Source organism: Salvelinus fontinalis, chromosome 19 (genome assembly GCF_029448725.1).
Source record: "Salvelinus fontinalis isolate EN_2023a chromosome 19, ASM2944872v1, whole genome shotgun sequence".
Lineage (NCBI taxonomy): Eukaryota > Metazoa > Chordata > Actinopteri > Salmoniformes > Salmonidae > Salvelinus > Salvelinus fontinalis.
Genome location: NC_074683.1, coordinates 49,360,481 through 49,388,358, shown reverse-complemented (window position 1 = coordinate 49,388,358; position 27,878 = coordinate 49,360,481). Strand labels below are relative to the sequence as shown.

Below are 27,878 nucleotides of genomic sequence, written 5' to 3'. Positions count from 1 at the left end.
CCATACGGGACACCATCACCATGGTAACAACCCTTAACCTGCCCTAACCCAGTAGAGAAACTACTGGCCATACGGGACACCATCACCATGGTAACAAGCCTTAACCTGCCCTAACCCAGTAGAGAAACTACTGGCCATACGGGACACCATCACCATGGTAACAAGCCTAACCCAGTAGAGAATATACTGGCCATACAGGACACCATCACCATGGTAACAACCCTTAACGTGCCCTAACCCAGTAGAGAATATACTGGCCATACGGGACACCATCACCATGGTAACAAGCCTAACCCTTAACCTGCCCTAACCCAGTAGAGAATATACTGGCCATATGGGACACCATCACCATGGTAACAAGCCTAACCCTTAACCTGCCCTAACCCAGTAGAGAAACTACTGGCCATACGGGACACCATCACCATGGTAACAACCCTTAACCTGCCCTAACCCAGTAGAGAATATACTGGCCATACGGGACACCATCACCATGGTAACAAGCTTAACCCTAACCCTTAACCTGCCCTAACCCAGTAGAGAAACTACTGGCCATACGGGACACCATCACCATGGTAACAAGCCTTAACCTGCCCTAACCCAGTAGAGAAACTACTGGCCATACGGGACACCATCACCATGGTAACAAGCCTAACCCTTAACCTGCCCTAACCCAGTAGAGAATATACTGGCCATATGGGACACCATCACCATGGTAACATGACTGGGACAAACCCACAGGACTCAGTTCATCTTAGGCTTTATCCCAAATGGCACCCTATGCCCTATATAGTCGCACTACTTTTGACCAAGACCCATAGTGCTCTAGTGAATATATAGGGCATACTAGGGTGCACGGGCTCTGGTCAAAAGTATCACACTATATAGGGAGGCATTTCAGATGACGACCCCTTTGAAATATATGATATTGATGACATGTGTGTTAATATTTCTCCCCTTTCCATCTAGTTCAGGGACATCCCTGTGGGCCCCATGCCCCCAGCCTCTCCCAAGATGGCCTATGGCTTTGTGACTCTGACAATGGTATGGGCTTATTACAGCATACTTCACTACCAGGACCCAGCCTTATTTATAGCATACTTTACTACCAGGACCCAGCCTTATTTATAGCATACCTTACTACCAGGACCCAGCCTTATTACATCATACTTTACTACCAGGACCCAGCCTTATTTATAGCATACTTTACTACCAGGACCCAGCCTTATTTATAGCATACTTTACTACCAGGACCCAGCCTTATTTATAGCATACTTTACTACCAGGACCCAGCCTTATTTATAGCATACTTTACTACCAGGACCCAGCCTTATTTATAGCATACTTTACTACCAGGACCCAGCCTTATTTATAGCATACTTTACTACCAGGACCCAGCCTTATTTATAGCATACTTTACTACCAGGACCCAGCCTTATTTATAGCATACTTTACTACCAGGACCCAGCCTTATTTATAGCATACTTTACTACCAGGACCCAGCCTTATTTATAGCATACTTTACTACCAGGACCCAGCCTTATTACATCATACTTTACTACCAGGACCCAGCCTTATTTATAGCATACTTTACTACCAGGACCCAGCCTTATTTATAGCATACTTTACTACCAGGACCCAGCCTTATTTATAGCATACTTTACTACCAGGACCCAGCCTTATTACAGCATACTTTACTACCAGGACCCAGCCTTATTTATAGCATACTTTACTATCAGGACCCAGCCTTATTTATAGCATACTTTACTACCAGGACCCAGCCTTATTTATAGCATACTTTACTACCAGGACCCAGCCTTATTTATAGCATACTTTACTACCAGGACCCAGCCTTATTTATAGCATACTTTACTACCAGGACCCAGCCTTATTTATAGCATACTTTACTACCAGGACCCTGCCTTATTTATAGCATACTTTACTACCAGGACCCAGCCTTATTTATAGCATACTTTACTACCAGGACCCAGCCTTATTTATAGCATACTTTACTACCAGGACCCAGCCTTATTTATAGCATACTTTACTACCAGGACCCAGCCTTATTTATAGCATACTTTACTACCAGGACCCAGCCTTATTTATAGCATACTTTACTACCAGGACCCAGCCTTATTTATAGCATACTTTACTACCAGGACCCAGCCTTATTTTCAGCATACTTTACTACCAGGACCCAGCGTTGTTTACAGCATACTTTACTACCAGGACCCAGCCTTATTTATAGCATACTTTACTACCAGGACCCAGCCTTATTTATAGCATACTTTACTACCAGGACCCAGCCTTATTTATAGCATACTTTACTACCAGGACCCAGCCTTATTTATAGCATACTTTACTACCAGGACCCAGCCTTATTTATAGCATACTTTACTACCAGGACCCAGCCTTATTTATAGCATACTTTCCTACCAGGACCCAGCCTTATTTATAGCATACTTTACTACCAGGACCCAGCCTTATTTATAGCATACTTTACTACCAGGACCCAGCCTTATTTATAGCATACTTTACTACCAGGACCCAGCCTTATTTATAGCATACTTTACTACCAGGACCCAGCCTTATTTATAGCATACTTTACTACCAGGACCCAGCCTTATTTATAGCATACTTTACTACCAGGACCCAGCCTTATTTATAGCATACTTTACTACCAGGACCCAGCCTTATTTATAGCATACTTTACTACCAGGACCCAGCCTTATTTATAGCATACTTTACTACCAGGACCCAGCCTTATTTATAGCATACTTTACTACCAGGACCCAGCCTTATTTATAGCATACTTTACTACCAGGACCCAGCCTTATTTATAGCATACTTTACTACCAGGACCCAGCCTTATTTATTGCATACTTTACTACCAGGACCCAGCCTTATTTATAGCATACTTTACTACCAGGACCCAGCCTTATTACAGCATACTTTACTACCAGGACCCAGCCTTATTTATAGCATACTGTACTACCAGGACCCAGCCTTATTTATAGGATACTTTACTACCAGGACCCAGCCTTGTTTATAGCATACTTTACTACCAGGACCCAGCCTTATTACAGCATACTTTACTACCAGGACCCAGCCTTATTTATAGCATACTTTACTACCAGGACCCAGCCTTATTTATAGCATACTTTACTACCAGGACCCAGCCTTATTACATCATACTTTACTACCAGGACCCAGACTTATTTATAGCATACTTTACTACCAGGACCCAGCCTTATTACAGCATACTTTACTACCAGGACCCAGCCTTATTTATAGCATACTTTACTACCAGGACCCAGCCTTATTTATAGCATACTTTACTACCAGGACCCAGCCTTATTTATAGGATACTTTACTACCAGGACCCAGCCTTGTTTATAGCATACTTTACTACCAGGAGCCAGCCTTATTACAGCATACTTTACTACCAGGACCCAGCCTTATTTATAGCATACTTTACTACCAGGACCCAGCCTTATTTATAGCATACTTTACTACCAGGACCCAGCCTTATTACATCATACTTTACTACCAGGACCCAGACTTATTTATAGCATACTTTACTACCAGGACCCAGCCTTATTACAGCATACTTTACTACCAGGACCCAGCCTTATTTATAGCATACTTTACTACCAGGACCCAGCCTTATTTATAGCATACTTTACTACCAGGACCCAGCCTTGTTTATAGCATACTTTACTACCAGGACCCAGCCTTATTACAGCATACTTTACTACCAGGACCCAGCCTTATTTATAGGATACTTTACTACCAGGACCCAGCCTTGTTTATAGCATACTTTACTACCAGGACCCAGCCTTATTACAGCATACTTTACTACCAGGACCCAGCCTTATTTATAGCATACTTTACTACCAGGACCCAGCCTTATTTATAGCATACTTTACTACCAGGACCCAGCCTTATTACATCATACTTTACTACCAGGACCCAGACTTATTTATAGCATACTTTACTACCAGGACCCAGCCTTATTACAGCATACTTTACTACCAGGACCCAGCCTTATTTATAGCATACTTTACTACCAGGACCCAGCCTTATTTATAGCATACTTTACTACCAGGACCCAGCCTTATTTATAGCATACTTTACTACCAGGACCCAGCCTTATTTATAGCATACTTTACTACCAGGACCCAGCCTTGTTTATAGCATACTTTACTACCAGGACCCAGCCTTATTTATAGCATACTTTACTACCAGGACCCAGCCTTATTACAGCATACTTTACTACCAGGACCCAGCCTTATTTATAGCATACTTTACTACCAGGACCCAGCCTTATTTATAGCATACTTTACTACCAGGACCCAGCCTTATTACAGCATACTTTACTACCAGGACCCAGGCTTATTTATAGCATACTTTACTACCAGGACCCAGCCTTATTTATAGCATACTTTACTACCAGGACCCAGCCTTATTACAGCATACTTTACTACCAGGACCCAGCCTTATTTATAGCATACTTTACTACCAGGACCCAGCCTTATTTATAGCATACTTTACTACCAGGACCCAGCCTTATTACAGCATACTTTACTACCAGGACCCAGCCTTATTTATAGCATACTTTACTACCAGGACCCAGCCTTATTTATAGCATACTTTACTACCAGGACCCAGCCTTATTTATAGCATACTTTACTACCAGGACCCAGCCTTATTACAGCATACTTTACTACCAGGACCCAGCCTTATTACAGCATACTTTACTACCAGGACCCAGCCTTATTTATAGCATACTTTACTACCAGGACCCAGCCTTATTTATAGCATACTTTACTACCAGGACCCAGCCTTATTTATACACTAACCCCCAGTCTGGAGAGGTGTGTCCACCCAGTTAGTCCTCCCACTAACCCCCAGTCTGGAGAGGTGTGTCCACCCAGTTAGTCCTCCCACTAACCCCCAGTCTGGAGAGGTGTGTCCACCCAGTTAGTCCTCTCACTAACCCCCAGTCTGGAGAGGTGTGTCCACCCAGTTAGTCCTCCCGCTAACCCCCAGTCTGGAGAGGTGTGTCCACCCAGTTAGTCCTCTCACTAACCCCCAGTCTAGAGAGGTGTGTCCACCCAGTTAGTCCTCTCACCAATCCCCAGTCTGGAGAGGTGTGTCCACCTAGTTAGTCCTCTCACTAACCCCCAGTCTGGAGAGGTGTGTCCACCCAGTTAGTCCTCTCACTAACCCCCAGTCTGGAGAGGTGTGTCCACCCAGTTAGTCCTCCCACTAACCCCCAGTCTGGAGAGGTGTCCACCCAGTTAGTCCTCCCACTAACCCCCAGTCTGGAGAGGTGTCCACCCAGTTAGTCCTCCCACTAACCCCCAGTCTGGAGAGGTGTGTCCACTTGGAGACACCAGTTAGTCCTCCCACTAACCCCCAGTCTGGAGAGGTGTGTCCTCCCAGTTAGTCCTCCCACTAACCCCCAGTCTGGAGAGGTGTGTCCACCTGGAGACACCAGTTAGTCCTCCCACTAACCCCCAGTCTGGAGAGGTGTGTCCACCCAGTTAGTCCTCTCACTAACCCCCAGTCTGGAGAGGTGTCCACCCAGTTAGTCCTCTCACTAACCCCCAGTCTGGAGAGGAGTCCCCACTTAGAGACACCAGTTAGTCCTCTCACTAACCCCCAGTCTGGAGAGGAGTCCCCACTTAGAGACACCAGTTAGTCCTCTCACTAACCCCCAGTCTGGAGAGGAGTCCCCACTTAGAGATACCAGTTAGTCCTCTCACTAACCCCCAGTCTGGAGAGGAGTCCCCACTTAGAGACACCAGTTAGTCCTCTTACTAACCCCCAGTCTGGAGAGGTGTGTTGCCACTTGGAGACACCAGTTAGTCCTCTCACTCAAACCCTTGTCATTGGTTTTTCTTATGTTGCACCTACCCCTAAACCCTTGTCATTGGTTGTTCTTATGTTGTACCTACCTCTAAACCCTTGTCATTGGTTGTTCTTATGTTGTACCTACCCCACATATTCTGATCATGTCACTGAATGTATCCAGAGTATTTTCAGATTCCGTCATCAACAAATGTGGCACAAAGTACATTAAATGTAAAATACATCAAATCAACAGTGTAATGTTTGGATGCAAGTCTTGTTTGGATTCTTGTCCTCACAAGAAAATACTCACCGGTGAAACTTAAATCCGTTTCACCAAATTTCTATCAGCATGTTAAATGTGCAACCAGAGGGAAAACAACTGGACCACCTATACTCCACACACAGAGACGCGTACAAAGCTCTCCCTCCATTTGGCAAATCTGTCCATAATTCCATCCTCCTGATTCGTGCTTACAAGCAAAAATTAAAGCAGGAAGCACCAGTGACTAGGTAAATAAAAAAAGTGGTCAGATGAAGCAGATGCTAAGCTACAGGACTGTTTTGCTATCACAGACTGGAATATGTTCTGTGATTCTTCCGATGGCATTGAGGAGTACACCATATCAGTCACTGGTTTCGTCGTCCCCACAATGACTGTACGTACATAGCCCAACCAGAAGCCATGGAATACAGGCAACATTCGCAGAGCTGCAGCTTTCAAGGAGCGGGACTCTAACCCGGAAGCTTACAAGAAATCCCGCTATGACCTCCGACAAACCATCAAAAAGGCAAAGCATCAATACAGGACTAAGATTGAATCGTACTACACCGGCTCTGATGCTCGTCGGATGTTTTATTTTTACATTTTATTTAACTAGGCGAGTCAGTTAAGAACAAATTCTTATTTACAATGATGGCCTACCAGGGAACAGTGGGTTAACTGCCTTGTTCAGGGGCAGAATGACAGATTTTTGACCTTGTCAGCTCGGGGATTCGAGTTAGCCACCTTTCGGTTACTGGCCCAACGCTCTAACCACTACGCTACCTACCGCCCCAAATGTGGCAGGGCTTGCAAACCATTAGACTACAAAAGGGAAGCACAGACGAGAGCTGCCCAGTGACACGAGCCTACCAGACGAGCTAAACTATTTCTATGCTCGCTTCGAGGCAAATGGCACTGAAACATGCATGAGAGCACCAGCTGTTCCGGACGACTGTGTGATCACGCTCTCCGCAGGTCAACAGGTCAACATTCACAAGGCCGCAGGGCCAGACGGATTACCAGGACGTGTACTGCGAGCATGCGGTGACCAACTGGCAAGTGTCTTCACTGACATTTTCAACCTCTCCCTGTCCGAGTCTGTAATACCAACATGTTTTAAGCAGACCACCACAGTGCCTGTGCTCAAGAACACTAAGGTAACCTGCCTAAATGACTACGGACCCGCAGCACTCACGTCTGTAGCCATGAAGTGCTTTGAAAGGCTGGTCATGGCTCACATCAACACCATTATCCCAGAAACCCTAGACCCACTCCAATTTCCATACCGCCCCAACAGATCCACAGATGATGCAATCTCTATTGCACTCCAGACTGCCCTTTCACACCTGGACAAAAGGAACACCTATGTGAGAATGCTATTCATTGACTACAGCTCAGCGTTCAAAACCATAGTGCCCACAAAGCTCATCACTAAACTAAGGACCCTGGGACTAAACACCTCCCTCTACAACTGGATCCTGGACTTCCTGACGGGCCGCCCCCAGGTGGTAAGGGTACGTAACAACACATCTGCCACACTGATCCTCAACACTGGAGCTCCCCAGGGGTGCGTGCTCAGTCCCCTCCTGTACTCCCTGTTCACTCATGACTGCACGGCCAGGCACAACTCCAACACCATCATTAAGTTTGCCGATGACACAACAGTGGTAGGACTGATCACCGACAACGACGAAATAGCCTATAGGGAGGAGGTCAGAGACCTGGACGTGTGTTGCCAGGACAAAAACCTCTCCCTCAACATGATCAAGACAAAGGAGATGATTGTGGACTACAGGAAAAAGAGGACCGAGCACGCCCCCATTCTCATCGACGGGGCTGCAGTGAAGCAGGTTGAGAGCTTCAAGTTCCTTGGTGTCCACATCACCAACAAACTATCATGGTCCAAACACACCAAGACAGTCGTGAAGAGGGCACGACAAAACCTATTCCCCCTCAGGAGACTGAAAAGATTTCGCATGGGTCCTGAGATCCTCAAAAGGTTCTACAGCTGCACCATCGAGAGCATCCTGACTGGTTGCATCACTGCCTTGTACGGCAACTGCTCTGCCTCCGACCGCAAGGCACTACAGAGGGTAGTGCGTACAGCCCAGTACATCACTGGGGCCAAGCTTCCTGCCATCCAGGACCTCTATACCAGGCGGTGTCAGAGGATTCCCTAAAAATTGTCAAAGACTCCAGCCAACCCTTGTCATAGACTGTCCTCTCTGCTACCGCATGGCAACCGGTACCGGAGCTCTATGTCTAGGTCCAAGAGGAATCTAAACAGCTTCTACCCCAAGCCATAAGACTCCTGAACATCTAATCAAATGGCTACCCAGACTATTTTCATTGACCCACCCTCTTTTACACCGCTGCTACTCTCTGTTATCATCTATGCAGTCACTTAATAACTCTACCCACATGTACATATTACCTCAACTAACCGGTGCCCCCCTGTATATAGTCTCCACATTGACTCTGTACCGGTACCCCCTGTATATAGCCTCCACATTGACTCTGTACCGTAACACCCTGTATATAGCCTCCACATTGACTCTGTACCAGTACCCCCTGTATATAGCCTCCCATTGACTCTGTACCGGTACCCCCTGTATATAGCCTCCACATTGACTCTGTACCGGTACTCCCTGTATATAGCCTCCACATTGACTCTGTACCGGTACCCCCTGTATATAGCCTCCCATTGACTCTGTACCGGTACTCCCTGTATATAGCCTCCACATTGACTCTGTACCGGTACCCCCTGTATATAGTCTCCACATTGACTCTGTACCGTAACACCCTGTATATAGTCTCCACATTGACTCTGTACCGGTACTCCCTGTATATAGCCTCCACATTGACTCTGTACCGGTACCCCCTGTATATAGTCTCCACATTGACTCTGTACCGTAACACCCTGTATATAGTCTCCACATTGACTCTGTACCGTAACACCCTGTATATAGCCTCCACATTGACTCTGTACCGGTACCCCCTGTATATAGCCTCCACATTGACTCTGTACCGGTACCCCCTGTATATAGCCTCCACATTGACTCTGTACCGGTACCCCCTGTATATAGCCTCCACATTGACTCTGTACCGGTACCCCCTGTATATAGCCTCCACATTGACTCTGTATCGGTACCCCCTGTATATAGCCTCCACATTGACTCTGTACCGGTACCCCCTGTATATAGCCTCCACATTGACTCTGTACCGTAACACCCTGTATATAGCCTCCACATTGACTCTGTACCGTAACACCCTGTATATAGCCTCCACATTGACTCTGTATCGGTACCCCCTGTATATAGTCTCGCTATTGTTATTTTACTGCTGCTCTTTAATTACTTGTTACTTTTATTTCTTAGACGTATTTTTTAAACTGCACTGTTGGTTAGGGGCTCGTAAGTAAGCATTTCACTGTGAGGTCTACTACACCTGTTGTATTTGGCGCATGTGACTAATAAAATTTGATTTGATTTCCCCGTACTCTCTACCATGATTATGCTTTCCATATTTCTTCTGTAAGAAACATCTCAATGTAGCCCTATCCACACAGGCCAATTCCCACAGGTGTGAAGGGTTAACATAAAATATCTATATATAATAATATATAAATAATAAAATATAATAACAAAATATCTTGGTTGACAAATTTAGAATGAATGTTACAGATGAATAGTTAAAAATTTGCATTGTGAAACATAAAATGTAAAATAGCTTATAATACCATTAATATTCCCAAATATACATTTTTGGAATAAACTAATATATATATATACAGTGGGGAGAACAAGTATTTGATACACTGCCGATTTTGCAGGTTTTCCTACTTACAAAGCATGTAGAGGTCTGTAATTCTTTATCATAGGTACACTTCAACTGTGAGAGACGGAATCTAAAACAAAAATCCAGAAAATCACATTGTATGATTTTTAAGTAATTAATTAGCCCAAGTTAAAGGAGAAATAATTCATAGTACAACATACCGTGTGACTTCAACCTCTGTTTGGTAGGTAGGGAACCTCAGCAGCCTGCTGGACACGCTGTCACCTCAGGGTCCTGTCCGGTCCCTGTACCCGCTGTCTTTTGAAGAGATGAACCAGGTAGGCGTACACCCTCTATCCTGGGAAACCATCTGGTATAGTGATGTAGGGGTAGGTCTAAGAAACAATTCACATTGTTTTAACTTTACTTTAAATGTGTTTAATACTATGGCTTAATGTTGTACCATAGTTTCATGCTGTGTCTACTCTATCTACTCTGTTTAGTACTATGGTTTCATGCTGTACCGGACCAAGCTGCCCAGGGACCTGCCAGAAGACACACCCCTAATCTCTCCTCTGAATGGGGTTCATGACCGGGCATATGTCTCTGTCTGTGGGGTAGGCGTCCGTCCGTCTGTCTGTCTTTATGGGGGTAGGCGTCCGTCCGTCTGTCTGTCTTTATGGGGGTAGGCGTCCGTCCGCCTGTCTGTCTTTATGGGGGTAGGCGTCCGTCCGCCTGTCTTTATGGGGGTAGGCGTCCGTCCGTCTGTCTTTATGGGGGTAGGCGTCCGTCCGCCTGTCTGTCTTTATGGGGGTAGGCGTCCGTCCGTCCGCCTGTCTGTCTTTATGGGGGTAGGCGTCCGTCCGTCTGTCTTTATGGGGGTAGGCGCCCGTCCGTCTGTCTTTATGGGGGTAGGCGCCTGTCCGTCTGTCTTAATGGGGGTAGGCGCCTCTCCGTCTGTCTTAATGGGGGTAGGCGCCTGTCCGTCTGTCTTAATGGGGGTAGGTGCCTTTCCGTCTGTCTTAATGGGGGTAGGTGCCTCTCCGTCTGTCTTAATGGGGGTAGGTGCCTGTCCGTCTGTCTTAATGGGGGTAGGTGCCTGTCCGTCTGTCTTAATGGGGGTAGGTGCCTGTCCGTCTGTCTTAATGGGGGTAGGCGCCTGTCCGTCTGTCTTAATGGGGGTAGGCGCCTTTCCGTCTGTCTTAATGGGGGTAGGTGCCTCTCCGTCTGTCTTAATGGGGGTAGGTGCCTGTCCGTCTGTCTTAATGGGGGTAGGTGCCTGTCCGTCTGTCTTAATGGGGGTAGGTGCCTGTCCGTCTGTCTTAATGGGGGTAGGCGCCTGTCCGTCTGTCTTAATGGGGGTAGGCGCCTGTCCGTCTGTCTTAATGGGGGTAGGCGCCTGTCCGTCTGTCTTAATGGGGGTAGGTGCCTCTCTGTCTGTCTTAATGGGGGTAGGTGCCTCTGTCTGTCTTAATGGGGGTAGGCGCCTGTCCGTCTGTCTTAATGGGGGTAGGCGCCTGTCCGTCTGTCTTAATGGGGGTAGGCGCCTGTCCGTCTGTCTTAATGGGGGTAGGCGCCTTTCCGTCTGTCTTAATGGGGGTAGGTGCCTCTCCGTCTGTCTTAATGGGGGTAGGTGCCTCTCCGTCTGTCTTAATGGGGGTAGGTGCCTGTCCGTCTGTCTTAATGGGGGTAGGTGCCTGTCCGTCTGTCTTAATGGGGGTAGGTGCCTGTCCGTCTGTCTTAATGGGGGTAGGCGCCTGTCCGTCTGTCTTAATGGGGGTAGGTGCCTGTCCGTCTGTCTTAATGGGGGTAGGCGCCTGTCCGTCTGTCTTAATGGGGGTAGGTGCCTCTCTGTCTGTCTTAATGGGGGTAGGTGCCTCTCTGTCTGTCTTAATGGGGGTAGGTGCCTCTCTGTCTGTCTTAATGGGGGTAGGTGCCTCTGTCTGTCTTAATGGGGGTAGGTGCCTCTGTCTGTCTTAATGGGGGTAGGTGCCTCTGTCTGTCTTAATGGGGGTAGGCGCCTGTCCGTCTGTCTTAATGGGGGTAGGCGCCTGTCCGTCTGTCTTAATGGGGGTAGGCGCCTGTCCGTCTGTCTTAATGGGGGTAGGCGCCTGTCCGTCTGTCTTAATGGGGGTAGGCGCCTGTCCGTCTGTCTTAATGGGGGTAGGTGCCTTTCCGTCTGTCTTAATGGGGGTAGGTGCCTCTCCGTCTGTCTTAATGGGGGTAGGTGCCTGTCCGTCTGTCTTAATGGGGGTAGGTGCCTGTCCGTCTGTCTTAATGGGGGTAGGCGCCTGTCCGTCTGTCTTAATGGGAGTAGGCGCCTGTCCGTCTGTCTTAATGGGGGTAGGTGCCTCTCCGTCTGTCTTAATGGGGGTAGGCGCCTGTCCGTCTGTCTTAATGGGGGTAGGCGCCTGTCCGTCTGTCTTAATGGGGGTAGGTGCCTGTCCGTCTGTCTTAATGGGGGTAGGCGCCTGTCCGTCTGTCTTAATGGGGGTAGGCGCCTCTCTGTCTGTCTTAATGGGGCTAGGTGCCTCTCTGTCTGTCTTAATGGGGGTAGGTGCCTCTCTGTCTGTCTTAATGGGGGTAGGTGCCTTTCTGTCTGTCTTAATGGGGGTAGGTGCCTGTCCGTCTGTCTTAATGGGGGTAGGTGCCTTTCTGTCTGTCTTAATGGGGGTAGGTGCCTGTCTGTCTGTCTTAATGGGGGTAGGTGCCTTTCTGTCTGTCTTAATGGGGGTAGGCGCCTCTCTGTCTGTCTTAATGGGGGTAGGCGTCCGTCCATCCGTGGGGTAGGTGTCCGTCGGTCCGTGGGGTAGGTGTCTGTCCGTGGGGTAGTATGTTGTAGAGAGGGTGTGTGATGGTTTTGTCAGCATGTTGTACAGAGGTTGTGTGATGGTCAGCATGTTGTAGAGAGGGTGTGTGATGGTCAGCATGTTGTAGAGGGTGTGTGATGGTCAGCGTGTTGTACAGAGGTTGTGTGATGGTCAGCGTGTTGTAGAGGGTGTGTGATGGTCAGCATGTTGTCCAGAGGGTGTGTGATGGTCAGCGTGTTGTCCAGAGGGTGTGTGATGGTCAGCGTGTTGTACAGAGGTTGTGTGATGGTCAGCATGTTGTACAGAGGCTGTGTGATGGTCAGCATGTTGTACAGAGGGTGTGTGATGGTCAGCGTGTTGTCCAGAGGCTGTGTGATGGTCAGCGTGTTGTCCAGAGGGTGTGTGATGGTCAGCATGTTGTACAGAGGTTGTGTGATGGTCAGCGTGTTGTCCAGAGGGTGTGTGATGGTCAGCATGTTGTAGAGAGGTTGTGTGATGGTCAGCATGTTGTACAGAGGTTGTGTGATGGTCAGCGTGTTGTCCAGAGGGTGTGTGATGGTCAGCGTGTTGTACAGAGGTTGTGTGATGGTCAGCGTGTGGTACAGAGGTTGTGTGATGGTCAGCATGTTGTAGAGGTTGTGTGATGGTCAGCATGTTGTAGAGAGGTTGTGTGATGGTCAGCATGTTGTACAGAGGGTGTGTGATGGTCAGCATGTTGTACAGAGGCTGTGTGATGGTCAGCGTGTTGTCCAGAGGGTGTGTGATGGTCAGCATGTTGTACAGAGGGTGTGTGATGGTCAGCATGTTGTACAGACGGTGTGTGATGGTCAGCATGTTGTAGAGAGGGTGTGTGATGGTCAGCATGTTGTACAGAGGTTGTGTGATGGTCAGCATGTTGTACAGAGGTTGTGTGATGGTCAGCATGTTGTAGAGAGGTTGTGTGATGGTCAGCATGTTGTACAGAGGGTGTGTGATGGTCAGCATGTTGTAGAGAGGGTGTGTGATGGTCAGCGTGTTGTAGAGAGGGTGTGTGATGGTCAGCGTGTTGTAGAGAGGGTGTGTGATGGTTTTGTCCTGTCAGCATGTTGTACAGAGGGTGTGTGATGGTCAGCATGTTGTAGAGAGGTTGTGTGATGGTCAGCGTGTTGTAGAGAGGGTGTGTGATGGTCAGCGTGTTGTAGAGGTTGTGTGATGGTCAGCATGTTGTACAGAGGGTGTGTGATGGTCAGCATGTTGTAGAGAGGGTGTGTGATGGTCAGCATGTTGTACAGAGGGTGTGTGATGGTCAGCATGTTGTACAGAGGTTGTATGATGGTCAGCATGTTGTACAGAGGGTGTGTGATGGTCAGCATGTTGTAGAGGGTGTGTGATGGTCAGCATGTTGTAGAGGTTGTGTGATGGTTTTGTCAGCATGTTGTACAGAGGTTGTGTGATGGTCAGCATGTTGTACAGAGGTTGTGTGATGGTCAGCATGTTGTACAGAGGTTGTGTGATGGTCAGCATGTTGTACAGAGGTTGTGTGATGGTCAGCATGTTGTACAGAGGTTGTGTGATGGTCAGCATGTTGTACAGAGGTTGTGTGATGGTCAGCATGTTGTACAGAGGGTGTGTGATGGTCAGCGTGTTGTAGAGGTTGTGTGATGGTCAGCATGTTGTACAGAGGTTGTGTGATGGTCAGCATGTTGTAGAGAGGGTGTGTGATGGTCAGCATGTTGTCCAGAGGGTGTGTGATGGTCAGCATGTTGTACAGAGGGTGTGTGATGGTCAGCATGTTGTAGAGGGTGTGTGATGGTCAGCATGTTGTACAGAGGGTGTGTGATGGTCAGCGTGTTGTACAGAGGTTGTGTGATGGTTTTGTCAGCATGTTGTACAGAGGGTGTGTGATGGTCAGCATGTTGTACAGAGGGTGTGATGGTCAGCATGTTGTACAGGGTGTGTGATGGTCAGCATGTTGTACAGGGTGTGTGATGGTCAGCATGTTGTACAGAGGGTGTGTGATGGTCAGCATGTTGTACAGAGGGTGTGTGATGGTCAGCATGTTGTACAGAGGGTGTGTGATGGTTTTGTCCTGTCAGCATGTTGTACAGAGGGTGTGTGATGGTTTTGTCAGCATGTTGTACAGAGGGTGTGTGATGGTCAGCATGTTGTACAGAGGGTGTGTGATGGTCAGCATGTTGTCCAGAGGTTGTGTGATGGTCAGCATGTTGTACAGAGGGTGTGTGATGGTCAGCATGTTGTAGAGGTTGTGTGATGGTCAGCGTGTTGTACAGAGGGTGTGTGATGGTCAGCATGTTGTACAGAGGGTGTGTGATGGTCAGCATGTTGTACAGAGGGTGTGTGATGGTCAGCATGTTGTACAGAGGGTGTGTGATGGTCAGCATGTTGTAGAGGTTGTGTGATGGTCAGCGTGTTGTAGAGGGTGTGTGATGGTCAGAGTGTTGTACAGAGGTTGTGTGATGGTCAGCGTGTTGTAGAGGGTGTGTGATGGTCAGAGTGTTGTACAGAGGGTGTGTGAAGGTCAGCGTGTTGTAGAGAGGGTGTGTGATGGTCAGCGTGTTGTAGAGAGGGTGTGTGATGGTCAGCGTGTTGTACAGAGGGTGTGTGATGGTCAGCATGTTGTAGAGAGGGTGTGTGATGGTCAGCGTGTTGTCCAGAGGTTGTGTGATGGTCAGCGTGTTGTAGAGGGTGTGTGATGGTCAGAGTGTTGTAGTGGGTGTGTGATGGTCAGCGTGTTGTAGAGAGGGTGTGTGATGGTCAGCGTGTTGTACAGAGGGTGTGTGATGGTCAGCGTGTTGTACAGAGGTTGTGTGATGGTCAGCATGTTGTAGAGAGGGTGTGTGATGGTCAGCATGTTGTACAGAGGTTGTGTGATGGTCAGAATGTTGTAGAGAGGTTGTGTGATGGTCAGAATGTTGTAGAGAGGGTGTGTGATGGTCAGCATGTTGTACAGAGGGTGTGTGATGGTCAGCGTGTTGTAGAGGTTGTGTGATGGTCAGCGTGTTGTACAGAGGGTGTGTGATGGTCAGTGTGTGGTACAGAGGTTGTGTGATGGTCAGCGTGTTGTACAGAGGTTGTGTGATGGTTAGCATGTTGTACAGAGGTTGTGTGATGGTTTTGTCCTGTCAGCATGTTGTAGAGGGTGTGTGAGGGTTTTGTCAGCATGTTGTACAGAGGTTGTGTGATGGTCAGCATGTTGTACAGAGGGTGTGTGATGGTCAGCATGTTATAGAGAGGGTGTGTGATGGTCAGCATGTTGTACAGAGGTTGTGTGATGGTCAGCATGTTGTACAGAGGTTGTGTGATGGTCAGCATGTTGTACAGAGGGTGTGTGATGGTCAGCATGTTGTAGAGGGTGTGTGATGGTCAGCATGTTGTACAGAGGTTGTGTGATGGTCAGCGTGTTGTACAGAGGTTGTGTGATGGTCAGCATGTTGTACAGAGGTTGTGTGATGGTCAGAATGTTGTAGAGAGGTTGTGTGATGGTCAGAATGTTGTAGAGAGGGTGTGTGATGGTCAGCATGTTGTACAGAGGGTGTGTGATGGTCAGCGTGTTGTAGAGGTTGTGTGATGGTCAGCGTGTTGTACAGAGGGTGTGTGATGGTCAGTGTGTGGTACAGAGGTTGTGTGATGGTCAGCGTGTTGTACAGAGGTTGTGTGATGGTTAGCATGTTGTACAGAGGTTGTGTGATGGTTTTGTCCTGTCAGCATGTTGTAGAGGGTGTGTGAGGGTTTTGTCAGCATGTTGTACAGAGGTTGTGTGATGGTCAGCATGTTGTACAGAGGGTGTGTGATGGTCAGCATGTTATAGAGAGGGTGTGTGATGGTCAGCATGTTGTACAGAGGTTGTGTGATGGTCAGCATGTTGTACAGAGGTTGTGTGATGGTCAGCATGTTGTACAGAGGGTGTGTGATGGTCAGCATGTTGTAGAGGGTGTGTGATGGTCAGCATGTTGTACAGAGGTTGTGTGATGGTCAGCGTGTTGTACAGAGGTTGTGTGATGGTCAGCGTGTTGTACAGAGGTTGTGTGATGGTTTTGTCCTGTCAGCATGTTGTACAGAGGTTGTGTGATGGTTAGCATGTTGTACAGAGGTTGTGTGATGGTTTTGTCCTGTCAGCATGTTGTACAGAGGGTGTGTGATGGTCAGCATGTTGTACAGAGGGTGTGTGATGGTCAGCGTGTTGTACAGAGGTTGTGTGATGGTTTTGTCCTGTCAGCATGTTGTACAGAGGGTGTGTGATGGTCAGCATGTTGTACAGAGGGTGTGTGATGGTCAGCGTGTTGTACAGAGGTTGTGTGATGGTCAGCGTGTTGTACAGAGGTTGTGTGATGGTTTTGTCCTGTCAGCATGTTGTACAGAGGGTGTGTGATGGTCAGCATGTTGTACAGAGGGTGTGTGATGGTCAGCATGTTGTACAGAGGGTGTGTGATGGTCAGCGTGTTGTCCAGAGGTTGTGTGATGGTCAGCGTGTTGTACAGAGGTTGTGTGATGGTCAGCATGTTGTACAGAGGTTGTGTGATGGTCAGCATGTTGTACAGAGGGTGTGTGATGGTCAGCATGTTGTACAGAGGTTGTGTGATGGTCAGCATGTTGTAGAGGTTGTGTGAGGGTTTTGTCAGCATGTTGTACAGAGGGTGTGTGATGGTCAGCATGTTGTACAGAGGTTGTGTGATGGTCAGCATGTTGTACAGAGGTTGTGTGATGGTTTTGTCCTGTCAGCATGTTGTAGAGGGTGTGTGAGGGTTTTGTCAGCATGTTGTACAGAGGTTGTGTGATGGTCAGCATGTTGTACAGAGGGTGTGTGATGGTCAGCATGTTGTAGAGAGGGTGTGTGATGGTCAGCATGTTGTACAGAGGTTGTGTGATGGTTTTGTCCTGTCAGCATGTTGTAGAGGGTGTGTGAGGGTTTTGTCAGCATGTTGTACAGAGGTTGTGTGATGGTCAGCATGTTGTACAGAGGGTGTGTGATGGTCAGCATGTTGTACAGAGGGTGTGTGATGGTCAGCGTGTTGTACAGAGGTTGTGTGATGGTCAGCGTGTTGTACAGAGGTTGTGTGATGGTTTTGTCCTGTCAGCATGTTGTACAGAGGGTGTGTGATGGTCAGCATGTTGTACAGAGGGTGTGTGATGGTCAGCGTGTTGTCCAGAGGTTGTGTGATGGTCAGCATGTTGTACAGAGGTTGTGTGATGGTCAGCATGTTGTACAGAGGGTGTGTGATGGTCAGCATGTTGTACAGAGGTTGTGTGATGGTCAGCATGTTGTAGAGGTTGTGTGAGGGTTTTGTCAGCATGTTGTACAGAGGGTGTGTGATGGTCAGCATGTTGTACAGAGGTTGTGTGATGGTCAGCATGTTGTACAGAGGTTGTGTGATGGTTTTGTCCTGTCAGCATGTTGTAGAGGGTGTGTGAGGGTTTTGTCAGCATGTTGTACAGAGGTTGTGTGATGGTCAGCATGTTGTACAGAGGGTGTGTGATGGTCAGCATGTTGTAGAGAGGGTGTGTGATGGTCAGCATGTTGTACAGAGGTTGTGTGATGGTTTTGTCCTGTCAGCATGTTGTAGAGGGTGTGTGAGGGTTTTGTCAGCATGTTGTACAGAGGTTGTGTGATGGTCAGCATGTTGTACAGAGGGTGTGTGATGGTCAGCATGTTGTACAGAGGTTGTGTGATGGTCAGCATGTTGTACAGAGGGTGTGTGATGGTCAGCATGTTGTACAGAGGTTGTGTGAGGGTTTTGTCAGCATGTTGTACAGAGGGTGTGTGATGGTCAGCATGTTGTACAGAGGGTGTGTGATGGTCAGCATGTTGTAGAGGGTTTGTGATGGTCAGCATGTTGTACAGAGGTTGTGTGATGGTCAGCATGTTGTACAGAGGGTGTGTGATGGTCAGCATGTTGTAGAGGGTTTGTGATGGTCAGCATGTTGTACAGAGGTTGTGTGATGGTCAGCATGTTGTACAGAGGTTGTGTGATGGTCAGCATGTTGTACAGAGGTTGTGTGATGGTCAGCATGTTGTACAGAGGTTGTGTGATGGTCAGCATGTTGTCCAGAGGGTGTGTGATGGTCAGCATGTTGTACAGAGGTTGTGTGATGGTCAGCATGTTGTACAGAGGTTGTGTGATGGTCAGCATGTTGTACAGAGGTTGTGTGATGGTCAGCATGTTGTACAGAGGTTGTGTGATGGTCAGCATGTTGTACAGAGGTTGTGTGAGGGTTTTGTCAGCATGTTGTACAGAGGGTGTGTGATGGTCAGCATGTTGTAGAGGGTGTGTCCTGCTCCTATACAGGTGTTCCAGGGGCTGCTGGAGAGAGACACGACTCTGGTGATGAACGTAACGGGGAAGCAGGGGGACCAGATTGATGTTCTCGTAGAGAACATGGGACGAGTCAACTTTGGCAGCAAGATCAACGACTTCAAGGCAAGTCAACTTCAACTTCAGTAGACAGACAGACACGTGTTTATATCTTGATCTGAATAAAATAGAGGGTTTAGCAGTTCAAGATTTATGGAATTGAAGTGCGCTGGTCCCATAAAGGATCCAGACTCCAATATCCAAGAGAAACAATTCATTTATTTGAGTCTACAACAGGGAATGTTCATGGAAGTATTAGTCAACTTTTGCTAGGAACGGATAGCCCAATCCGTTTGTGTTCTTGCCAAAGCCAAACTTGTCATGACGATGAGTAAAAAGGAGTTGGCATGATAGGACAAATAGACTGGCCCTCAGGCTAAGGAATGGACACCTTCAAGACTCTGTAGGACAAATAGACTGGCCCTCAGGCTAAGGAATGGACACACCTTCAAGCCTCTGTAGACAAGCCCAGGGTTTTGAAATGGATGAGTCGCAACTGGGAGCTAGTGGAGAGTTCAGAGGAGCGGGGTGATGATCCTTAATGACAATGATTTGGCAAAAGCACCAACAGTCTGGCACTCAGGCTAAGGAATGGACTTACAGTTGATTTGTTGGTGATGTCTGTATTTTGCAGGGCCTGTTGAGTAACCTGATCCTTGGGAAAGATGTGCTGGTAGATTGGCAGATCTACCGTCTGGACATCGACGGAGCCGTCGCCTCCGGATGGCCCCAGTCACGCCAGCGACGCTCCCCGCCCGACCCAGTCAGAGGGCCCTCAGATGGGCCAGTCTTCTACCAGGGTACCCTGCCTCCCAACGGTCTGGCCTGGGACACCTTTCTCCGGCTCAATGAATGGACTAAGGTGAGGACATTATCAATACTGAGTTAAATGCTACGGAGTCTTTTTACCAACTGGCTTACGAGTACAGAAATACTAATTCTGTAGTACTTTCCCAATATGGAGATCTATGAACACAATGGCTCTCGGGAAGAACAAAAGTCAAACAGATGTGAGTTCACTATCAGTTCCTTCTGGGGGGTCAAATCCTCCACTGAGACTGACTGTCTCCCCTCTGTCTCCCCACTTCTGCCAGGGACAGGTATGGATCAACGGGGTGAACCTGGGCAGGTACTGGCCTAAGAGAGGTCCCCAGCAGACCCTGTACGTCCCGGGGCCCCTGCTCAGCCCCACCCAGCCCAACAACATCACAGTCCTGGAGCTAGAGAGGGCCCCTCCTCACACCAGGGTCCTCTTTATGGACCGGCCCCAGCTCAACAGCACTCCTGGCAAGACATCACAGCTACAGACCACAGAGAGACAGACATGACACCACAGCTACAGACAGAAGACAAGACATTACCTCAGAGAATCAGTTTCTTCATCGTTGACAGCCAGCCATGACATCACAGCTACAGCCAGCCAATCAATCCCTCCGAATAAGTCTCTGTCCAACCACATATCTGCAGCATGAGCTAATACACTCCAATCGTCTATCAATCAATGTATGAGTAGCATATCCTGTATCAATTCATTTCAGCACTCTTTTCTACGGACTTCAGTCTATAACAAATGTAACAACCGCCGAGCCAGCCTTTCAGTTTCTGTAACCCCGTCTCCGCTGCATCTACAAATATGAGGATCTGTTTAAAGGAAACTTAAGGTTTGGTTTTCTGTGTTAAGCTCACGCAGGTATGAATAAATAGATGACAGTATTATGGTAATTATGGTATGATTTAATAACATGAGTTGCTGTGCTTCTTTGTCAGATACTGGCTATGTTTTGACACTTTACTATATACCTTTTAATAAATCTATTTCATAAAAAAAAAAACTGTGTACATTAATAAACAGTATTTCATCATCACACGTACAGTTGATATTGTTTATTATTATTCGACACCAACAGATGTAATTTGACACCAGGTAACCGGGTTCAGACCTGGGAGGAGCCATCAACTTCCTGCTTTCCTGAAACCATCGGCTCCATTTAAAGCCAATCAGCTTTCACGGTCAACGCTGCTCAAATCGGGGAAAATGACCTTCAGATTTCCAACGGCGCAACAACGCAGATCTTCTGAGTTAAACCCGAATCGAGTCGTAACAAGCCTGATTGTCTTGAGTCACCAGGTCCGGTTTTAATCTAAAGTTATCCATCTGGACTTTTTGCCTATTTTATTAGGATTAAATGCATAGAAATAACATGAATAGAACGGGAGTCCCCCTTCAAGGCAATCGTTTGTCTGTTCTATTCATTCTATTTCTGTGCATTTTAATCCTATCAGATGGGCAAGATCAAGATCACTGGGCCCTGCAGATTGACTGAGGTCTATGGCTTGGTTCAGTGAGGTCTCTGGGCCTGCGTGCTCTGGGCCCGTGGCTTGGTTCAGTGAGGTCTCTGGGCCTGCGTGCTCTGGCCCGTGGCTTGGTTCAGTGAGGTCTCTGGGCCTGCGTGCTCTGGGCCCGTGCCTTGGTTCAGTGAGGTCTCTGGGCCTGCGTGCTCTGGGCCCGTGGCTTGGTTCAGTGAGGTCTCTGGGCCTGCGTGCTCTGGGCCCGTGCCTTGGTTCAGTGAGGTCTCTGGGCCTGCGTGCTCTGGGCCCATGGCTTGGTTCAGTGAGGTCTCTGGGCCTGCGTGCTCTGGGCCCACCAACTAGTAAATTAGTAGGCTAGTAGACCTGAGGCTTCTATAGTGAAGTGGCAACAGTATGGCAGGGTTGTGGAGGCAGTAACATGACAGTCAGTTTCCTGTTAGCCACATTAGCCATTAGCGGTGCTCCGGGACACAGCAGAGTTTAAGGTCAGGCCGAGGCTGTTATGGTCAGGCCCTGTAGGTACCAACGTTATTGTCGGGTGTTTAGTTTGCTGCGGTGCTCCTGTTAGCCACATTAGCCTTGCGGTGCTCCTGGACACAGAGAGGGGTGCAGAAGCTGAAGTCTAGGTATTGAAACGGAACCTTTCCCACCAGGGACTCCCCACACTGCCAACACCGCCTGGTAGAGAGAGAACATGGAGTTAGATAGAAACACACTAGACTCCTAGATGATACTGTATATAACAGGAGAGACTCCTAGATGATACTGTATATGACAGGAGAGACTCCTAGATGATACTGTATATAACAGGAGAGACTCCTAGATGATACTGTATATAACAGGACACTAGACTCCTAGATGATAATGTATATAACAGGACACTAGACTCCTAGATGATACTGTATATAACAGGAGAGACTCCTAGATGATACTGTATATAACAGGAGAGACTCCTAGATGATACTGTATATAACAGGAGAGACTCCTAGATGATACTGTATATGACAGGAGAGACTCCTAGATGATACTGTATATAACAGGAGAGACTCCTAGATGATACTGTATATGACAGGACACTAGACTCCTAGATGATACTGTATATAACAGGAGAGACTCCTAGATGATACTGTATATGACAGGAGAGACTCCTAGATGATACTGTATATAACAGGAGAGACTCCTAGATGATACTGTATATGACAGGACACTAGACTCCTAGATGATACTGTATATAACAGGAGAGACTCCTAGATGATACTGTATATAACAGGACACTAGACTCCTAGATGATACTGTATATGACAGGACACTAGACTCCTAGATGATACTGTATATAACAGGACACTAGACTCCTAGATGATACTGTATATGACAGGACACTAGACTCCTAGATGATACTGTATATAACAGGAGAGACTCCTAGATGATACTGTATATAACAGGAGAGACTCCTAGATGATACTGTATATAACAGGAGAGACTCCTAGATGATACTGTATATAACAGGACACTAGACTCCTAGATGATACTGTATATAACAGGACACTAGACTCCTAGATGATACTGTATATAACAGGACACTAGACTCCTAGATGATACTGTATATGACAGGACACTAGACTCCTAGATGATACTGTATATAACAGGACACTAGACTCCTAGATGATACTGTATATGACAGGAGAGACTCCTAGATGATACTGTATATAACAGGACACTAGACTCCTAGATGATACTGTATATAACAGGAGAGACTCCTAGATGATACTGTATATGACAGGACACTAGACTCCTAGATGATACTGTATATGACAGGACACTAGACTCCTAGATGATACTGTATATAACAGGACACTAGACTCCTAGATGATACTGTATATGACAGGAGAGACTCCTAGATGATACTGTATATAACAGGACACTAGACTCCTAGATGATACTGTATATAACAGGACACTAGACTCCTAGATGATACTGTATATGACAGGACACTAGACTTCTAGATGATACTGTATATGACAGGAGAGACTCCTAGATGATACTGTATATAACAGGACACTAGACTCCTAGATGATACTGTATATGACAGGAGAGACTCCTAGATGATACTGTATATAACAGGAGAGACTCCTAGATGATACTGTATATAACAGGAGAGACTCCTAGATGATACTGTATATGACAGGAGAGACTCCTAGATGATACTGTATATAACAGGACACTAGACTCCTAGATGATACTGTATATGACAGGACACTAGACTCCTAGATGATACTGTATATAACAGGAGAGACTCCTAGATGATACTGTATATAACAGGAGAGACTCCTAGATGATACTGTATATAACAGGACACTAGACTCCTAGATGATACTGTATATAACAGGACACTAGACTCCTAGATGATACTGTATATGACAGGAGAGACTCCTAGATGATACTGTATATAACAGGAGAGACTCCTAGATGATACTGTATATGACAGGACACTAGACTCCTAGATGATACTGTATATGACAGGACACTAGACTCCTAGATGATACTGTATATAACAGGACACTAGACTCCTAGATGATACTGTATATAACAGGACACTAGACTCCTAGATGATACTGTATATGACAGGACACTAGACTCCTAGATGATACTGTATATGACAGGAGAGACTCCTAGATGATACTGTATATAACTGGACACTAGACTCCTAGATGATACTGTATATAACAGGACACTAGACTCCTAGATGATACTGTATATAACAGGAGAGACTCCTAGATGATACTGTATATGACAGGAGAGACTCCTAGATGATACTGTATATAACAGGACACTAGACTCCTAGATGATACTGTATATGACAGGACACTAGACTCCTAGATGATACTGTATATAACAGGAGAGACTCCTAGATGATACTGTATATAACAGGCCACTAGACTCCTAGATGATACTGTATATGACAGGAGAGACTCCTAGATGATACTGTATATGACAGGACACTAGACTCCTAGATGATACTGTATATGACAGGACACTAGACTCCTAGATGATACTGTATATAACAGGACACTAGACTCCTAGATGATACTGTATATAACAGGAGAGACTCCTAGATGATACTGTATATAACAGGAGAGACTCCTAGATGATACTGTATATAACAGGACACTAGACTCCTAGATGATACTGTATATAACAGGACACTAGACTCCTAGATGATACTGTATATGACAGGAGAGACTCCTAGATGATATTGTATATAACAGGAGAGACTCCTAGATGATACTGTATATGACAGGAGAGACTCCTAGATGATACTGTATATGACAGGAGAGACTCCTAGATGATACTGTATATGACAGGACACTAGACTCCTAGATGATACTGTATGACAGGAGAGACTCCTAGATGATACTGTATATAACAGGAGAGACTCCTAGATGATACTGTATATAACAGGAGAGACTCCTAGATGATACTGTATATAACAGGAGAGACTCCTAGATGATACTGTATATGACAGGAGAGACTCCTAGATGATACTGTATATAACAGGAGAGACTCCTAGATGATACTGTATATGACAGGACACTAGACTCCTAGATGATACTGTATATAACAGGAGAGACTCCTAGATGATACTGTATATGACAGGACACTAGACTCCTAGATGATACTGTATATAACAGGAGAGACTCCTAGATGATACTGTATATAACAGGACACTAGACTCCTAGATGATACTGTATATAACAGGACACTAGACTCCTAGATGATACTGTATATGACAGGAGAGACTCCTAGATGATACTGTATATGACAGGAGAGACTCCTAGATGATACTGTATATGACAGGAGAGACTCCTAGATGATACTGTATATGACAGGACACTAGACTCCTAGATGATACTGTATATGACAGGACACTAGACTCCTAGATGATACTGTATATGACAGGACACTAGACTCCTAGATGATACTGTATATGACAGGAGAGACTCCTAGATGATACTGTATATGACAGGAGAGACTCCTAGATGATACTGTATATGACAGGACACTAGACTCCTAGATGATACTGTATATGACAGGAGAGACTCCTAGATGATACTGTATATAACAGGAGAGACTCCTAGATGATACTGTATATGACAGGAGAGACTCCTAGATGATACTGTATATAACAGGACACTAGACTCCTAGATGATACTGTATATAACAGGACACTAGACTCCTAGATGATACTGTATATGACAGGACACTAGACTCCTAGATGATACTGTATATAACAGGACACTAGACTCCTAGATGATACTGTATATGACAGGAGAGACTCCTAGATGATACTGTATATAACAGGACACTAGACTCCTAGATGATACTGTATATAACAGGAGAGACTCCTAGATGATACTGTATATGACAGGAGAGACTCCTAGATGATACTGTATATGACAGGACACTAGACTCCTAGATGATACTGTATATAACAGGACACTAGACTCCTAGATGATACTGTATATAACAGGAGAGACTCCTAGATGATACTGTATATAACAGGAGAGACTCCTAGATGATACTGTATATGACAGGAGAGACTCCTAGATGATACTGTATATAACAGGAGAGACTCCTAGATGATACTGTATATGACAGGACACTAGACTCCTAGATGATACTGTATATAACAGGAGAGACTCCTAGATGATACTGTATATGACAGGACACTAGACTCCTAGATGATACTGTATATAACAGGAGAGACTCCTAGATGATACTGTATATAACAGGACACTAGACTCCTAGATGATACTGTATATAACAGGACACTAGACTCCTAGATGATACTGTATATGACAGGAGAGACTCCTAGATGATACTGTATATGACAGGAGAGACTCCTAGATGATACTGTATATGACAGGAGAGACTCCTAGATGATACTGTATATGACAGGACACTAGACTCCTAGATGATACTGTATATGACAGGACACTAGACTCCTAGATGATACTGTATATGACAGGACACTAGACTCCTAGATGATACTGTATATGACAGGAGAGACTCCTAGATGATACTGTATATGACAGGAGAGACTCCTAGATGATACTGTATATGACAGGACACTAGACTCCTAGATGATACTGTATATGACAGGAGAGACTCCTAGATGATACTGTATATAACAGGAGAGACTCCTAGATGATACTGTATATGACAGGAGAGACTCCTAGATGATACTGTATATAACAGGACACTAGACTCCTAGATGATACTGTATATAACAGGACACTAGACTCCTAGATGATACTGTATATGACAGGACACTAGACTCCTAGATGATACTGTATATAACAGGACACTAGACTCCTAGATGATACTGTATATGACAGGAGAGACTCCTAGATGATACTGTATATAACAGGACACTAGACTCCTAGATGATACTGTATATAACAGGAGAGACTCCTAGATGATACTGTATATGACAGGAGAGACTCCTAGATGATACTGTATATGACAGGACACTAGACTCCTAGATGATACTGTATATAACAGGAGAGACTCCTAGATGATACTGTATATAACAGGACACTAGACTCCTAGATGATACTGTATATAACAGGACACTAGACTCCTAGATGATACTGTATATGACAGGACACTAGACTCCTAGATGATACTGTATATAACAGGACACTAGACTCCTAGATGATACTGTATATGACAGGAGAGACTCCTAGATGATACTGTATATAACAGGACACTAGACTCCTAGATGATACTGTATATAACAGGAGAGACTCCTAGATGATACTGTATATGACAGGACACTAGACTCCTAGATGATACTGTATATGACAGGACACTAGACTCCTAGATGATACTGTATATAACAGGACACTAGACTCCTAGATGATACTGTATATGACAGGAGAGACTCCTAGATGATACTGTATATGACAGGACACTAGACTCCTAGATGATACTGTATATAACAGGACACTAGACTCCTAGATGATACTGTATATGACAGGACACTAGACTCCTAGATGATACTGTATATGACAGGAGAGACTCCTAGATGATACTGTATATAACAGGACACTAGACTCCTAGATGATACTGTATATAACAGGAGAGACTCCTAGATGATACTGTATATAACAGGAGAGACTCCTAGATGATACTGTATATGACAGGAGAGACTCCTAGATGATACTGTATATAACAGGACACTAGACTCCTAGATGATACTGTATATGACAGGACACTAGACTCCTAGATGATACTGTATATAACAGGAGAGACTCCTAGATGATACTGTATATAACAGGAGAGACTCCTAGATGATACTGTATATAACAGGACACTAGACTCCTAGATGATACTGTATATAACAGGACACTAGACTCCTAGATGATACTGTATATAACAGGACACTAGACTCCTAGATGATACTGTATATAACAGGACACTAGACTCCTAGATGATACTGTATATGACAGG

General features: G+C 46.0%; 3 protein-coding genes across 5 annotated transcripts in view; 2 read left to right on the top strand and 1 right to left on the bottom strand.

Moving 5' to 3' along the window:
* The window catches only part of glb1l (galactosidase, beta 1-like), a 93,579-nt gene extending 72,659 nt beyond the window's left edge, over nt 1-20,920 (top strand). Inside the window, exons 11-16 of the mRNA XM_055871883.1 lie at nt 967-1,041; nt 10,144-10,233; nt 10,399-10,512; nt 18,990-19,121; nt 19,690-19,917; nt 20,150-20,920. Of these exons, the coding sequence (XP_055727858.1) occupies nt 967-1,041; nt 10,144-10,233; nt 10,399-10,512; nt 18,990-19,121; nt 19,690-19,917; nt 20,150-20,383 (873 nt within the window). The 3' untranslated portion in view covers nt 20,384-20,920. The remainder of the gene's footprint in view (nt 1-966; nt 1,042-10,143; nt 10,234-10,398; nt 10,513-18,989; nt 19,122-19,689; nt 19,918-20,149) is intronic.
* LOC129816911 (elastin-like) lies at nt 10,519-18,983 on the top strand. Its single transcript, XM_055871885.1, has 2 exons — nt 10,519-16,765; nt 16,796-18,983. Exon 1 carries the CDS (start codon nt 10,609-10,611, stop codon nt 11,845-11,847), a length of 1,239 nt encoding a protein of 412 aa, XP_055727860.1. The 5' UTR covers nt 10,519-10,608; the 3' UTR covers nt 11,848-16,765; nt 16,796-18,983.
* ankzf1 (ankyrin repeat and zinc finger peptidyl tRNA hydrolase 1) overlaps nt 20,769-27,878 on the bottom strand; it is a 70,258-nt gene continuing 63,148 nt past the window's right edge. For all 3 annotated transcript variants that reach the window (XM_055871882.1, XM_055871880.1, XM_055871881.1), the window contains exon 15: nt 20,769-22,043. In XM_055871882.1, the coding sequence (XP_055727857.1) occupies nt 21,908-22,043 (136 nt within the window). In that variant the 3' untranslated portion in view covers nt 20,769-21,907. The remainder of the gene's footprint in view (nt 22,044-27,878) is intronic.

Bases quoted from the DNA above. Each gene is read 5' to 3' on its own strand.
- LOC129816911 (XM_055871885.1), top strand. From the start codon at position 10,609: ATGGGGGTAGGCGTCCGTCCGCCTGTCTTTATGGGGGTAGGCGTCCGT.